This window comes from Lonchura striata, chromosome 34 (assembly GCF_046129695.1).
Source record: "Lonchura striata isolate bLonStr1 chromosome 34, bLonStr1.mat, whole genome shotgun sequence".
Lineage (NCBI taxonomy): Eukaryota > Metazoa > Chordata > Aves > Passeriformes > Estrildidae > Lonchura > Lonchura striata.
Genome location: NC_134636.1, coordinates 1,789,944 through 1,806,818, shown reverse-complemented (window position 1 = coordinate 1,806,818; position 16,875 = coordinate 1,789,944). Strand labels below are relative to the sequence as shown.

At 54.3% G+C, this 16,875-nt stretch overlaps 1 protein-coding gene across 1 annotated transcript in view; it reads right to left on the bottom strand.

The window, feature by feature from the left end:
• Nucleotides 1–16,364, bottom strand: part of DLG4 (discs large MAGUK scaffold protein 4) — a 37,453-nt gene extending 21,089 nt beyond the window's left edge. Inside the window, exons 1-6 of the mRNA XM_077789514.1 lie at nt 15,249–16,364; nt 6,469–6,534; nt 3,666–3,719; nt 2,868–2,918; nt 2,153–2,277; nt 546–715 (exon numbers count right to left, since the gene is read on the bottom strand). Of these exons, the coding sequence (XP_077645640.1) occupies nt 546–715; nt 2,153–2,277; nt 2,868–2,918; nt 3,666–3,719; nt 6,469–6,534; nt 15,249–15,278 (496 nt within the window). The 5' untranslated portion in view covers nt 15,279–16,364. The remainder of the gene's footprint in view (nt 1–545; nt 716–2,152; nt 2,278–2,867; nt 2,919–3,665; nt 3,720–6,468; nt 6,535–15,248) is intronic.
• Between the last annotated feature and the right edge of the window lie 511 nt (nt 16,365–16,875).

Here is a 16,875-nt window from a genome sequence, read left to right as displayed (position 1 = left end):
CAGGATGAATTTTGGGCCGGATTTCGGGGATTTTGGGTTGGATTTTCACCTGGATTTTGGGCTGGATTTTGGGGATTTCGATCCGGATTCGGGGGATTTCGATCCGGATTTTGGGATTTTGGGAATTTTGGGGTGATTTTTGGGTTTTTGGGGTACCTTTGGGCCCTTTGATGAGCTTGACCTCCACCACCCTCTCGGCCGGGACCTTCCTCCTCCTCCTCCTCTTCCTCCTCCCCCAGGGGCATTTTGGGCTGGATTTGGGGGATTTTGGGCTGGATTTGGGGGATTTGGGCTGGATTTTGGGGATTTTGGGGTGGATTTGGGGGATTTGGGGCTGGATTTTGGAGATTTTGGGGTGGATTTGGGGGATTTCAGGAATTTTGGTGTTCCCAGGTGGATTTTGGGGTTCCCCAGGTTCATTTTTGGGTTGGATTTCGTAGATTTTGAGCTGGATTTCGGGGGATTTTGCACCAGATTTGGGGGATTTCGATCCGGATTTTTGGGATTTTGGGAATTTTGGGGCGATTTTGGGGTTTTCGGGGTACCTTTGGGCCCTTTGATGAGCTTGACCTCCACCACCCTCTCGGCCGGGACCTTCCTCCTCATCACGTAGAGCCGAACCACGGCCCCGGCCTCCTTCAGCGCCTCCACGGCCGCCGAGTGCGGCACCTCCCGGACATCGGCCTCGTTCACAAACAGGATGCTGTCGTTGACTCTGGTTTGGGGCAAATTCAGGGGATTTTGGGAAAAAATCCGCAAGTTTTGGGCATTTTTGGGGGGATTTTAGGAGGTTTGGAGCTGTTTCGGGGCGGTTCTAGGGGAGGTTTTGGGGGGATTTGGGGCAGTTTTGGGGCACCTCCCGCACGTTGGCCTCGTTCACAAACAGGATGCTGTCGTTGACTCTGGTTTGGGGCAAATTCAGGGGATTTTGGGAAAAAATCCGCAAGTTTTGGGCATTTTTTGGGGGATTTTAGGAGGTTTGGAGCCGTTCCGGGGTGGTTCTAGGGGAGGTTTGGGGTGGTTCCAGGATGGTTTTGGGGCACCTCCCGCACGTCAGCCTCACTCACCAACAGGATGCTGTCACCGACTCTGGTTTGGGACAAATTCAGGGGATTTTGGGAAAAAATCCAAAATTTTGGGGGATTTTTTGGAGGATTTTGGGGGGTTTCAGGGTGATTTAGGGGTGGTTCTAGGGGAGGTTTTGGGGTGGTTCCAGGACGGTTTTTGGGGGCACCTCCTGCACATCAGCCTCGTTCACCAACAGGATGCTGTCACTGACCCTGGTTTGGGGCAAATTCAGGGGATTTTGGGAAAAATTCTGGAATTTTGGGGGATTTTTTTGGCATTTTGGGGGGTTTCAGGCTGGTATGGGGCGGTTCTAGGGGAGGTTTTTGGGGGGATTTGGGGCAGTTTTGGGGCACCTCCCGCACGTCGGCCTCGTTCACGAACACGATGCTGTTGTTGACCCTGGTTTGGGGCAAATTCAGGGCATTTTGGGAAAAAATCCAAAATTTTGGAGAGTTTAGGAAGTCCTGAGTGGATTTTTGGGGGTCCTGAGCTGAATTTTGGGTGGATTCCGGGTGAATTTTGGGGGTTTTGGGGGTTCCTGGGGTGGTTTTTGGGGTTTTTGAGGGTCCTGAAGCGATTCCTGGGGTCCCTGAGGTGATTTTGGGTGAATTTTGGATGATTCGGGGTAATTCTGAGTAATTTTGGGGTAATTTTGGATGATTTTGGGGTTGGTTTAGGGTTGTTTTGGGTGATTTTGGGGTGATTTTGGGTAATTTTGGGAGTTTTTGGGATTTCTCACCTGAGCCGCCCGTCCTGAGCTGTGGTACCCCCAGGGATGATTTTGGGGTGAATTTTGGGGTTTTGGGGTGGATTTTGGGTTTCTTGGGGTGGTTTTTGGGATTTTTGAGGTGGTTTTGAGGGGTTTTGGGGGTCCTGAAGCCGATTTTTGGGTGAATTTGGGGTGATTTCGGGATTTCTCACCTGAGCCGCCCATCCTGGGTGGTGGCGCCCCCGGGGATGATTTTGGGGTGAATTTTGGGGTTTTTTGGGGTGTTTTTGGGATTTTTGGGGGTGGTTTTGGGGGTTTTTGGGTGTCCTGAAGCCGATTTTTGGGTGAATTTGGGGTGATTTTGGGATTTCTCACCTGAGCCGCCCGTCCTGGGCCGCGGCGCCCCCGGGGATGATTTTGGTGATGAAGATCCCGGGGTCGTCCCCCACGTGGGGGTTGTCGGTGCCCCCCGCGATGCTGAACCCCAAACCCGAGTTTCCCTGCAGGAATTTGGGGTCCTGTTAGACCCAAAACCCCCCCAAAAAACCCCAAAATCCACCCCCAGAACCCCCAGAATAGCCAAACCTCCAAAAAATTAAAAAAAAAAACCAAAAAAAACCATAAAAATCCCTATAAAAACAACAAAAAAAGGGAATTTTGGGAGGTTTTTTGGGGGGTTCCCAGATGGATTTTGGGGTCCCGTGAGCCCAAAAAAACCCAAAAAAGTCCCCCCAAAATTCCCCAAAATTTAAAGCCCAAATTCCCCCCAAAACCCACAAAAATCCCACCAAAAAAAAGTCAAAAATAAAACATAAAAGGAGAATTTGGGGTTTGGGGAGGATTTGGGGATTTTTTGGGGGTTCCCATTTGAATTTTGGCCTGATTTTGGGTGATTTTGGGGCCCCCAAGTGGATTTTGGGCAATTTTTGGGGTTCCCAGGTGGATTTGGGGCTGATTTTGGGCAATTTTGGGGTTCCCAGGGGGTTTTGGGGCTCCTGACTCCGATTTTGGGGTTTCCCAGATGGATTTTGGCAGATTTTGGGGTAATTTTGGGGGATTTTGGGGCATTTTTGGGATTTTTGGATCTCACCCTCTCCAGCGTGATCTCCTCGTATTCCATCTCCCCCTCGGTGCCGTTCACCTGCCAAAAAAAAAGGGAATTTTTGGGGATTTTGAGAGAAAATTTGGGGGATTTTGGGGTGAATTTGAGTGGGATTTTGGGGGAAATTTGGGGGGATTTGGGGAGGATTTTGGGCGTGGATTTGGAGGGAATTTGGGGGATTTTTGGGGGGTTTTTGTGGGAATTTTGGGAGGATTTGGAAGGAATTTTGGAGGGAATTTTGGGGTGGATTTGGGTAAAATTTGATGGAATTTGGGAGGGAATTTTAATGGAATTTTGGGGGGATTTTGGGGGAATTTTTGGCTGGATTTAGTCTAAATTTGACGGAATTTTGGGGTGATTTTAAGGGGGATTTTGATGGAATTTGGGGGGAATTTTGGGCTGGATTTGGTCTAAATTCGACAGAATTTTGGGATGATTTCGGAGGGAATTTTAATGGAATTTTTGGGGGAATTTTGGGGTGGATTTGGGCTGAATTTGAAGGAATTTTTGGGTGAATTTGGGGGGAATTTTGGGGAGATTTTTGGAGGAATTTGATGGAATTTTGGGGTGATTTTGGGGGGAGTTTTGGGGTGATTTTTGGAGGGATTTTGATGGAATTCTGGGACGATTTTGGCAGAATTTTGGGGCGATTTTTGGAGGAATTTGATGGAATTTTGGGCCGATTTTGGAGGGAATTTTGGGGCTGATTCCCGAGGGATCCGGGGTGGATTTTGGGCGATTCCAGGCGGGATTTTTGGGGAGATTTTGGGGGTTTTTGGGGCTCACATAGGCCGGGGCCTCCAGGGTGTCGGTGTTGACGATGACGGGGGGAGAATTGGCCTGGGGGGGGGAGGGGAGGTCAGAGACCCCCAAACCCCCCCAAAATATCCCCAAATTCCCAAAAAAATTCCCAAAACATTCCCCAAATTCCCCAATCCACCCCAACCCCTCCAAAAGAACCCAAAATCCCCAAAACTCCAGACCAAAACTCCAAATTTCCCACAAAAATGAGCAAAATTTCCAAATTAGCCCAAATTTTCTCCCCAAAATTCCCAAATTTCCCCCAAACTTCCTAAATTTTTCCCAAAATTCCCAATTTTCCCTCAAAAATCTCCCAAAATTCCCAAATTTTCCACAAATTCCTCAATTTTCCCCCAATTTTCCGCAAAACTCCCCAAATTTTCCCCCAAATTCCAAAATATTCTCCAAGTTTTGCCCAAAACTACTCCAGGACTCCCGAATTTTCCCCAAATTTCTCCAAAATTCCCAAATTTCCCTAAAAATCCCTCCAAATTCCCAAATATTTCACAATTTCCTCCCAATTTTCCGCATCTTCCCCAAAAGTCCCCAATTTTTCCACAAAATTCCCAAACATTCTCCAAATTTTCCCCCCAAAATCCCCAAATTTTCCAAATTTCTATAAAAATCCTCCAAAATTCCCAATTTTGCCCCAAAACTCCTCCAGAAGCCCCAAATTTCCCGCAAAATTCCCAAATATTCCCCAAATGTTCCCAAATTTCCCTAAAATTCCCCCAAAATCCCTCAAATTTCCAAATTTTTTCCCCAAAATCCTCCAAAATTCCCAAATTTCCCCAATATTCCCTCCAAGTTCCCAATTTTTTACAATTTCCCCAAAACTCCCCAAATTTTCCCCCAAAAATCTCAAAATATTCTCCACTTTTCCCCCAAAAACTCCCAAACTTTCCCCAAAATTTCCAAATATTCCCCAATTTTCCCCAATTTTCCCCCAAAGTTCCCCAAATTTCCCCCAGAAATCCCCAAATTTTTCCCCAAAATTCCCAAATCTTTCGCGAATTCCCCCCCAAAATCCCTGAAAATTCCCAAATTTCCCCCAAGCTCCGCCCCCAAATCCCCTCCCCCACCCCAAAATCCCTGGCCCCGCCTCCTGTGATGTCATCGATGATGTCATCCACAGTGCTGTGACATCATCACAACCCATGATGCCATCACAGTTGCCCATGTGGGCGTGGCCTCCCCAAAAGGGGCGTGGCCTCCCCAAAAGGGGCGTGGCCTCCCCAAAAGGGGCGTGGCCTCCCAAATTAGCACACCGTGAGCCCGGAAATGGGCGTGTCCTCCAAAAGGGGGCGTGGCCTGCCCTTATATGGGCATCCTGAGCCCAAAAAGGGGCGTGGCCACCCCAAATTGCCTTATATGGGCATTGGCCGGCTGAAAGGGGGCGTGGCTTTTAAAAAGGGGCGTGGCCTGCCCATATTTGGGTGTTGCCAGTCCAAAAAAGGGCGTGGCTTCTGAAAAGGGGGCGTGGCCTGGCCATATTGGGGGGGTTACCTGTCCAAAAATGGGCGTGGCTTTCTAAAAGTGGGCGTGGTCTGACGATATTCTGGCACGGCCCTTCTCTAAAATGGGCGTGGCCTCTAAAAGGGGGCGTGGCCTGACCATATTTGGACATTACCTGTCCAAAACCGGGCGTGGTCTCTAAAGGGGGCGTGGCCTGACCATAATTGGGTGTCACCTGTCCAAAAAGGGGCGTGGTCTCTAAAAGGGGGCGTGGTCTGACCAATTTTTAACGGTGTCAGTCTAAAAAGGGGCGTGGCCTCTAAAGGGGGTGTGGCCTGTCCTTATATGGGCATTACCTGTCCCCAAGGGGGCGTGGTCTCTATAAAAGGGGTGTGGCCTGACCATATTTGGACATCACATGGCTCTCAAAGGGGCGTGGCCTCTAAAAGGGGCGTGGCCTGACAAAATTTGGACGTTGCCAGTTTTAAAAAAGGCGTGGCCTCTATAAGGGGGCGTGGCTTCTCCATATATGGTAATTTGCCAAAAAGGGGCGTGGCCTGACCATATTTGGGCATTACCTGTCCCCCAAAAAGGGGGCGTGGCCTGACCATATTTTGGCATTACCTGTCCTCAAAAAAGGGGGCGTGGCCTGTCCATATTTGGGCATTACCTGTCCCCAAAAAAGGGGGCGTGGCCTCTAAAGTGGGTGTGGCCTGTCCAAATATGGTAAATTTTGCCCCAAAAAGGGGCGTGGCCTGACCATATTTGGGCATTACCTGTCCCCCAAAAAGGGGGCGTGGCCTGACCATATTTGGGCATTACCTGTCCTCAAAAAAGGGGGCGTGGCCTGTCCATATTTGGGCATTACCTGTCCAAAAAGGGGTGTGGCCTCTAAAGTGGGTGTGGCCTGTCCAAATATGGTAATTTTGGCCCCAAAAGGGGGCGTGGCCTGACCATATTTGGGCATTACCTGTCCAAAAAGGGGTGTGGCCTCTAAAGTGGGTGTGGCCTCTCCACATATGGTAATTTTGGTCCCAAAAAGGGGCGTGGCCTGTCCATATTTGGGCATTACCTGTCCAAAAAGGGGTGTGGCCTCTAAAGTGGGTGTGGCCTGTCCAAATATGGTAATTTTGGCCCCAAAAGGGGGCGTGGCCTGACCATATTTGGGCATTACCTGTCCAAAAAGGGGTGTGGCCTCTAAAGTGGGTGTGGCCTCTCCACATATGGTAATTTTGGTCCCAAAAAGGGGCGGGCCTCTAAAAGGGGCGTGGTCTCTCCATATATGGTAATTTGCTCCAAAAGGGGCGTGGCCTCCCGGGTGGGCGGGGCTTACCTGGCTGGGCAGGTGGGCGGGGCTCTGCTCCAGGGGGGGGCTGTCCTCATCTTGGTACCGGTATTTCTGCAATGTATGCAAATTTATGCAGATTTATGCCAAGCGGTGTGAGAAATAGGCACGTTTATGTAAATTTTTATTGTTTATGCAAATGAGGGCGGCGCGACGGCCACGCCCAGTTGATCCCAGTCCATCCCAGTTTGGGATTTGGGGATTGGACAGGATTAAACTGGGAGGGTCCCGGTGCTCCCAGTATGGAACTGGTGAGTCCCAGTATAGAACTGGGGGGTCCCAGTATGGAACTGGGGAGTCCCAGTATAGAACTGGGGAGTCCCAGTGCTCCCAGTATGGAACTGGGGGGTCCCAGTATGGAACTGGGGGGTCCCAGTATAGAACTGGGGGGTCCCAGTGCTCCCAGTATGGAACTGGGGGGTCCCAGTATGGAACTGGGGGGTCCCAGTGCTCCCAGTATGGAACTGGGGGGTCCCAGTATGGAACTGGAGGGTCCCAGTATGGAACTGGGGGATCCCAGTGCTCCCAGTATGGAACTGGGGAGTCCCAGTGCTCCCAGTATGGAACTGGAGGGTCCCAGTATAGAACTGGGGGGTCCCGGTGCTCCCAGTATGGAACTGGAGGGTCCCAGTATGGAACTGGGGGGTCCCAGTGCTCCCAGTATGGAACTGGGGGGTCCCAGTATGGAACTGGGGGGTCCCAGTATAGAACTGGGGGGTCCCGGTGCTCCCAGTATGGAACTGGAGGGTCCCAGTATGGAACTGGGGGATCCCAGTGCTCCCAGTATGGAACTGGGGGGTCCCAGTGCTCCCAGTATGGAACTGGGGGGTCCCAGTATGGAACTGGGGGGTCCCAGTGCTCCCAGTATGGAACTGAGGGGTCCCAGTATAGAACTGGGGGGTCCCAGTATGGAACTGGGGGGTCCCAGTGCTCCCAGTATGGAACTGGGGGGTCCCAGTGCTCCCAGTATGGAACTGGGGGGGTCCCAGTATGGAACTGGGGGGTCCCAGTGCTCCCAGTATGGAACTGGGGGATCCCAGTGCTCCCAGTATGGAACTGGGAGGTCCCAGTATGGAACTGGGGGGTCCCAGTATGGAACTGGGGGGTCCCAGTGCTCCCAGTATGGAACTGGGGGATCCCAGTGCTCCCAGTATGGAACTGGGGGGTCCCAGTATGGAACTGGGGGGTCCCAGTATGGAACTGGGGGGTCCCCATCTGGAACTGGGGGGTCCCAGTGCTCCCAGTATGGAACTGGGGGGGTCCCAGTGCTCCCAGTATGGTCCAGTGCTGTTCCCAGCGCTCCCAGTCCCCCTCCAGTCCCTCCCAGTACAAACCAGTACAAACCAGTAACCCCAAATCCCCATTTCCCCATTTTTTCTCCATTTTTAACCCTTTTTTGCCATTTTTTCTCAATTTTTCCCCATTTCCCCCCCACCAGTCCCCTCCAGTCCCCCCCAGTCCGTCCCAGTCTGTCCCAGTCCGTCCCAGTCCCTCCCAGTTCATCCCAGTGCTCCCAGTGCCCCTTCCCAGTTCATCCCAGTCCCTCCCAGTCCCTCCCAGTACAGACCAGTAACCCCAAATCCCCATTTCTCCATTTTTTCTCAATTTTTAACCCTTTTTTGGCCATTTTTTCTGCATTTTTCCCGGTTTTTGCCCCTCCCAGTCCGTCCCAGTCCGTCCCAGTCCGTCCCAGTCCATCCCAGTGCCCCTAGTCCCTCCCAGTACAAACCAGTACAAACCAGTAACCCCAAATCCCCATTTCCCCCGTTTTTTCTCCATTTTTAACCCTTTTTTTGCCATTTTTTCTGCGTTTTTCCCAGTTTTTCCCGGTTTTTGCCCCTCCCAGTCCCCCCCAGTCCGTCCCAGTCCGTCCCAGTCCGTCCCAGTCCGTCCCAGTCTGTCCCAGTCCCCCCAGTCCGTCCCACCTTGCAGCCAAAGGCCAGCGAGAGGCTCCGGTCCCTCCCGAGCCGCTCCCAGTGCTCCCAGTGCCCCTTCCCAGTTCATCCCAGTTCATCCCAGTTCATCCCAATGCTCCCAGTTCCCCTTCCCAGTTCATCCCAGTCCCTCCCGAGCCACTCCCAGTGCTCCCAGTGCCCCTTCCCAGTTCATCCCAGTCCCCCTCCAGTCCCTTCCAGTACAAACCAGTACAAACCAGTAACCCCAAATCCCCATTTCCCCCGTTTTTTCTCCGTTTTTAACCCTTTTTTTGCCATTTTTTCTCCGTTTTTCCCCATTTTTCCCCCTCCCAGTCCCTCCCAGTCTGTCCCAGTCCGTCCCAGTCCGTCCCAGTCCCCCCCAGTCCGTCCCAGTCCGTCCCAGTCCCCCCAGTCCGTCCCACCTTGCAGCCGAAGGCCAGCGAGAGGCTCCGGTCCCTCCAGACCAGGCGGCACTGGCACAGCAGCGGCGAGAAACAGCCGGGACCCCCCCGGGACCCCCCCCCGCAGCCCGGGACCCCCCCCGGGACCCCCGAACCCAACGGGGCCGGGGCCGCTCCCGCCATCGGCCCCCCCGGGACCCCCGGGACCCCCCCCGGGCACCGGGACCCCCCCCGGAGGATCCGGGATTAGCGGGGATTAACGGGGGGGAGGGGATAACGGGGGGGGGGGGCTGGGGGGGGTCCGAGAATGATCCGGGACCCCCAAAATACACCCGGGACCCCCCCCGGGACCCCCAAATATCCCCGGGACCCCCCAAAATAACCCCGGGACACCCCCCCGGTTGTACCGGGACCCCCCCCGGAGGATCCGGGATTAGCGGGGATTAACGGGGGGGAGGGGATAACGGGGGGGGAGGGGCTCGGGGGGGGATCGGGGGGGGCTGGGAACGATCCGGGACCCCCCAAATATCCCCGGGACCCCCCAAATATCCCCGGGACCCCCAAAACCATCGAGAGCAGCACCAGAACCCCGAAACGACTCCCAGGACCCCCAAAAAATCACAGAGAGGGGTCAGAGAGACCCCAAAAATCACAGAGAGACCCCCGGGACCCCCAAAAATCACAGAGAGACCCCCAGGACCCCCAAAAATCACAGAGAGACACCCGGGACCCCCAAAACCATCGAGAGCAGCACCAGGACCCCGAAACGACCCCCAGGACCCCCAAAAAAATCACAGAGAGGGGTCAGAGAGACCCCAAAAATCACAGAGAGACCCCCAGGACCCCCAAAACCATCGGGAGGAGCACCAGGACCCCCAAATGACCCCCAGGACCCCCCAAAAATCACAGAGAGGGGTCCGAGAGACCCCCAGGGACCCACACGGTCATCAAGAGACCCCCGAGACCCCCGAAAACCATCGGGAGGGACCCCAAAAATCATCGAGAGGGGTCCGAGAGACCCCCGGGACTCCCCAAAACCATCGAGAGGGGCCAAGAGAAACCCTCAGGGACCCCCCAAAAATCATCAAGAGGGGTCAGAGAGACCCCCGGGACCCCCCAAAACCATCGAGAGCAGCACCAGGACCCCAAAACGACCCCCAGGACCCCCCAGGACCACCCCAGGACCCCCAAAAGGAGCCTCGGGACCCCCAGAACCAGCGAGAATTGCCCCAAAACGGCGCCCAGGACCCCGAAAATGAGACTCAGGACCCCCAAAACCACCGAGAATTGCCCCAAAACTGCACCCAGGACCCCCAAAACGATCCCCAGGACCCCCAAAACCAGCGAGAATTGCCCCAAAACGACGCCCAGGACCCCCAAGAAGACCCCCGAGAGGGGACTCGGGACCCCCAAAACCAGCGAGAATTGCCCCAAAACGGTGCCCAGGACCCCCAAGAAGACCCCCGAGAGGGGACTCAGGACCCCCAAAACCAGCGAGAATTGCCCCAAAACGGCGCCCAGGACCCCCCCAGGATCCCCAAAATGAGACTCAGGACCCCCAAAACCAGCGAGCATTGCCCCAAAACGGCGCCCAGGACCCCAAAACGAACCCCAGGACCCCCAAAAGGAGCCTCAGGACCCCCAAAACCAGCGAGAATTGCCCCAAAACGACCCCCAGGATCCCCAAAATGAGACTCAGGACCCCCAAAACGACCCCCAGGATCCCCAAAACCACCGAGAATTGCCCCAAAACGGCGCCCAGGACCCCCGAGAAGGGACTCGGGACCCCCAAAACCAGCGAGCATTGCCCCAAAACGGCGCCCAGGACCCCAAAACGACCCCCAGGACCCCCAAAACGATCCCCAGGACCCCCAAAACCAGCGAGAATTGCCCCAAAACGGCGCCCAGGACCCCCAAAAGGAGCCTCGGGACCCCCAAAACCAGCGAGAATTGCCTCAAAAAAGACCCCCAGGACCCCCAAACCCCCCCCCCATACCTGTCCTCGTGTGACCCCTCTGAGCCCCCGGACCCGCCCCCCTGGCTCAGGCCACGCCCCCTCGCTCAGGCCACGCCCCCTTCGCTCAGGCCACGCCCCCTCGCCGTCTCCACGGCGACGCGCGCCGCCCGGCGGTCACGTGGGCGGGGCCGAGTGGGCGGGGCCGCCGCTTTTGGCGCGCCGCCGCCATGGCAACGAGCGCGGGAAGGCGTTGCCATGGCAACGCGGGGGGAGGGGGCGCGGCCTGGGAACAGCGCGGGGGGAGGGGGCGGGGCTCGGTCGCCGGGGCAACGGCGTGGGAATTTTGGGGGATTTTGGGGGAATTTGGGGGATTTTGGGGGATTTTGGGGGAATTTTGGGGGGTTTGGGGGGATTTTGGGGGAATTTTGGGGGGTTTGGGGGGATTTTGGGGGATTTTGGGGGAATTTTGGGGGATTTTGGGGGAATTTTGGGGGGATTTTGGGGGATTTTGGGGGAATTTTGGGGGGTTTGGGGGGATTTTGGGGGATTTTGGGGGAATTTTGGGGGATTTTGGGGGAATTTTGGGGGATTTTGGGGGAATTTTGGGGGATTTGGGGATTTGGGGGGATTTTGGGGAGATTTTGGGGGATTTTGGGGGAATTTTGGGGGATTTTGGGGGAATTTTGGGGGAATTTGGGGGGTTTGGGGGATTTTGGGGGAATTTTGGGGGATTTGGGGATTTTGGGGGGATTTTGGGGGAATTTTGGGGGTTTGGGGGGATTTTGGGGGGATTTGGGGGGAATCTTTGGTGGAATTTTGAGGGGTTTTGGGGAATTTTTGGGAAATTTTTGGGAATTTCGGGGGAATTATGGGGGAATTTGAGGGATTTTTGGGGGATTTCAGGAGAATTTTTGGGGATTTTGGGGGATTTTGGAGGATTTTGGAGAGATTATGGGGAATTTTGTGGGATTTTGGGGGGAATTCTGGGGAATTTTGGGGGATTTTGGGGAATTTTGGGGAATTTGGGGATTCCTGAGGGGAACTCAGGGATGGAAGAAGGAATTGGGGGGGGGGGAATTTTTGGGGGATTTCGGGGGAATTTTGGGAGGATTTTTGGGAGGTTTGGGTGGATTTTGGAGAATTCCGGCGGATTTTGGGATGTCCGGGCCAATCCTGGAGGGATTTTGGGGATTAAAGGTGAATTTTGGGATTTAATGCGAATTTTGGGGCGGTTTAAGGTGAATTTTTGGGAAATTCAGGTGAATTTTGGGGGATTTAAGGTGAATTTTGGGGAGATTCAGGAGAATCTTGGGAGAATTTTGGGGATTTCAGGTGAAATTTTGGGGATTCGGGTGAATTTTGGGAGGTTCAGGTGAATTTTGGGTGAATTTTGGGGCTTTCAGGTGAATTTTTGGGGTTTGAGGTGAATTTTTTGGGATTTAAGGTGAAATTTTGGGGTTCAAGGTGAATTTTGGGGGATTTAAGGTGAATTTTTGGGAATTCTGGTGAATTTTGGGGGTTTAAGGTGAATTTTGGGGAGATTCAGGAGAATTTGGGGGATTTTAGGTGAATTTTAAGAGTTTAAGGTGAATTTTAGGAAATTCAGGTGAATTTTGGGAGAATTCGGGTGAATTTTGGGAGGTTCAGGTGAATTTTGGGGGGATTTAACGCGAATTTTTGGGAAATTCAGGTGAATTTCGGGGATTTCAGCTGAATTTTGGGTGTTTTGGGTGAATTTTTCCCAATTCCTGCAGATTTTAGGAGAATTTCTGCAGATTTTGGGACCAATTTTGGGGATTTTGGGGCTCTTGGTGCCATTTAGGGCCAAATTTTGGGGATTTGGGATCGATTTGGGGGATTTGGGGGGTTTTAGTGCAATTTTGGGGATTTTAGGGCAAATTTTGAGGTTTTAGGGCAAATTTTGGAGTTTTTAAAGCTCATTTTGGGATTTTTAGGGCCAATTTGGTGTTTTAGGGTCAATTTTGGGGGTTTTAGGGCCGATTTTGGGCTTTTGAAAGCAAATTTTGTGGTTTTTAGGGCTGATTTTGGGAGATTTTGGGGTTTTTAGGGCTGATTTTGGGAGATTTTGGGGGTTTTGTGCCGATTTTGGGGGTTTTGAAGATTTTAGGGCCAATTTTGGGGGATTTTGGCATTTTGGGGCCGATTTTGGGGGATTTGGGTCCGAATTTGGGGCATTTTGGGGTTCGCAGGGTCAATTTGGGGCCATTTTGGGGGTTCAGGGCGGTTTTGGGGGATTTGGGGATTTTTTAGGGTGGATTTTGGGGGTTTTGGGGCCGATTTTGGGGCATTTTGGGATGTTGGGTTGGTTTTGGGGCATTTTTGGGTGTTTTAGGGCAGATTTGGGGTTTTAGGGCCAGTTTGGGGGAATTTTGGGGGTTTTAGGGTGGATTTTTGGGCGGATTTTGGGGGTTCCGAGCGGCATTTGGGGTTTCAGGGTGAGTTCCAGGAGATTTTGGGGTTTTTTGGGCGGATTTTTGGGGTTTCAGGGCAGATTTTGGGATTTCGGGGCCAGGTTTGGGAGATTTTGGGGTTTCAGGGCGAATTTTAGGAGATTTTGGGGGTTTCGGGTGGGATTTGGGATTTTGGGCGGGATTGGGGTTTCAGGGTGAATTTTCGGAGATTTTGGGGTTTTTTTGGGGGCAGATTTTGGGGGGTTTTGGGCAGATTTTGGGGATTCCAGGCGGGATTTGGGATTTCGAGAGGGATTTGGGGTTTCAGGGTGAATTCCAGGAGATTTTGGGGTTTTGGGGGAGGATTTTGGGGGGGGGTTGGCAGATTTTGGGGTTTTTTGGGTGTATTTTGGGGATTCCAGGCGGGATTTGGGATTTTGAGAGGGATTTGGGGTTTCAGGGTGAATTCCAGGAGATTTTGGTGGTTTTTGGGCAGATTTTGGGGGTTTTGGGGCGGCTTTTGGGGGATTCCGGGCGGGATTTTGGGGTTCTGGAAGGGATTTGGGGTATTTTGGGCGAATTTTGGGGTTTTTTGGGTGTATTTTGGGGATTCCAGGCGAGATTTGGGATTTCGGGAGGGATTTGGGGTTTCAGGGTGAATTCCAGGAGATTTTGGGGGGTTTGGGGTGGATTTTTGGGGGTTCCGGGTGGGATTTGGGATTTCAGGCGGGATTTGGGGTTTTTTGGGCAGATTTTGGGGTTTTTGGGGTGGATTTTGGGGGGTTCCGGGTGGGATTTGGGGTATTTTGGGCGGATTTTGGGGTATTTTGGGCGGATTTTGGGGGGTTCCGGGCGGGATTTGGGATTTCAGGTGGGATTTGGGGTATTTTGGTCGGATTTTGGGGGTTTTTGGGCAGATTTTGGGGGTTTTGGGCGGATTTTGGGATTTTTTGGGCGGATTTTGGGGGTTCCGGGCGGGATTTTGGGGCCCCCCCCCCGCCCCCACGTGCGCCGCCCCTCCCCCGCCGTTGCCATGGGAAACGCCGCGGCCGCCACGTGGTGACACCCCCGAGATTTGGGGGGACACCGCCCCTCCCCCACCCCCAAAAACCCCCAAAAAACCCCCAAATCCCCCCCGGGAACCCCAAAATCCAGCAGGGGTCGGAAAACCCCCCAAATTCTCCCCCAAACCCCCAAAATCTGCCCCAAAACCACCACAGGAACCCCAAAAAATGCCCCAAAATTCCCCAAATCCCCCAAATCTCACCCGGAGCCCCCCAGGACCCCCCAAATCAACCCCGGAGACCCAAAATCCCCCCAAATCCATCGGAACCCCCCAAAATCTCTCCAGATCCCCCCAAAATCCTCTCGGGATCCCCAAAACCTCCCCAGGACCCCCCAAATTCCCTCCAGACCCCCCAAAATCCCCTCCAGGACCCCCCAAAATCCCCCAGGACCCCCAAAACCTCCCCAGGACCCCCAGATCCCCTCGAGACCCCCCAAGATCTCCTTGGGACCCCCAAATTCCCCCAAAATCCCCCCAGGACCCCAAAAATCCTCTTGGAGCCCCAAATTCTGCCCCCAGCCACATCGAGACCCCCAAAATCCCCTCGAGACCCCCCCCAGACCCCCCCAAACGCCCCCAAATTCCCTCGAGACCCCCCCAAAAAATCCCCAAACCCCTCGAGACCCCCTCAAATGCCCCCAAAATCCCCTCGGAGCCCCCAAAAAACCCCAAAATCCCCTCGAGGCCCCCCCCCAAATCTCCCAAAAATCCCCCCCCCCCACCAGGAGCCCCAAATCCCCCCAAATCCTCTCGAGACCCCCAGATCTCCCCCAAATCCCCTCAGGACCCCCCAAATCCCCCCCAGACCCCCCCAAAAACACCCCAAAACCCCTCGAGCCCCCCCAAAAACCCCTTCGGAGCCCCCAAATCCCCCCCTCGAGTCACCCCGAATCCCCCCCACCCCCAGGAGCCCCCCAAAAAACCCCAAATCCCCCCAAAATCGGCCCGAATCCTGCCGAGACCCCCCCCCAACAAACGGCGGCGGTTTTGGGGGGAATCCGCGCGGTTTTGGGGTACCTTGGTGGTGACGATGCACAAACAATCCATGGCGGCCGCTCATGGGCCGGGGGGGCCGCGCGAGGAGGAGGAGGAGGAGGAGGAGGAGGGGAGGAAGGCTCGGGAGGGGGAGGAGGAGGAGGAGGGGGGGGGGATGGGGAGGATGAAGGCTCCGGAGGAAGAGGAGGAAGAGGAGGAGGAGGAGGGAGGAAAAAATGGGGGGGAGGAGGAGGAGGGTGGAGAGGATGAAGGGATGAAGGCTCCGGAGGGAGGGGAGGAGGAGGAGGAGGATGAAGGGATGAAGGCTCGGGAGGGAGGGGGAGGAGGAGGAGGAGGATGAAGGCCCCGGAGGAGGAGGAGGAGGAGGAGGGGGGGGGGGGATGAAGGGATGAAGGCTCGGGAGGAAGAGGAAGAGGAGGAGGAGGGAGAAAAGAGGGGGAGGATGAGGAGGATGAAGGGATGAAGGCCCCGGAGGAGGAGGAGGAGGAGGAGGATGGGGAGGATGAGGGGATGAAGGCTCCGGAGGAGGAGGAGGAGGAGGAAGGCTCGGGAGGGGGAGGAGGATGAAGAAAAGGGGGGGAGGATGAGGAGGAGGAGGAGGATGAGGAGGATGAAGGCCCCGGAGGAGGAAGAGGAGGAGGATGAAGAAAAGGGGGGGGGGGATGAAGGCTCGGGAGGAGGAGGAGGAAGAGGATGGAGAGGATGAAGGGATGAAGGCTCGGGAAGAAGAGGAGGAGGAGGAGGGGGGATGAAGGACCAGGATGGAGGAGGAGGAGGATGAGGATGGAGGGGATGAAGGGATGAAGGCTCGGGAGGAGGAGGATGAGGATGAAGGGATGAAGGCTCGGGAGGAGGAGGATGAGGATGGAGGGATGAAGGCTCGGGAGGAGGAGGAGGATGAGGATGGAGGGATGAAGGCTCGGGGGGGGGAGGATGGAGAGGAGGAGGAGGAGGAGGAGGATGGAGGGGATGAAGATCTGGGGGGAGGAGGAGGAGGAGGAAGAGGAGGAGGAGGAAGATGCGGCAGCGGGAAGGGAGGAAGAGCGGGAGGAGGAGGAGGAGGAGCGGGAGGAGGAGGAAGGCTCGGGAGGAGGGGCCGGGAGGAGGAGGAGGAGCGGGAGGAAGGCCCGGGAGGAGGAAGAGGAGGAGGAGGAAGATGAAGGAGCCGAGGGGATGAAGAAGGAGGAAGAGGAGGAGGAAGATGAAGATGAAGATGAAGATGAAGATGATGAAGATGATGAAGATGATGAAGATGAAGATGAAGATGATGAAGATGAGGATGATGAAGATGAAGATGAGGATGAAGATGAAGATGAGGATGAGGATGAAGATGATGAAGATGATGAAGATGAAGATGAAGATGAAGATGATGAGGATGATGAAGATGATGATGAAGATGAGGATGAGGATGAAGATGACGAAGATGAAGATGAAGATGATGAAGATGAAGATGATGAAGATGAAGATGAAGATGATGAAGATGATGAAGATGAAGATGAAGATGAAGATGAAGGAGCCGCCGGGGGGAGGAAGAGGAGGAGCAGCGCGAGGAGGAGGAGGAGGGAGGGATGAAGGCTCGGGGGGGAAATTCGGGAATTTTGGGCGGAATTTTGGGGGCAGAAAAGTCGGGAATTTGGAGGGGGAAATT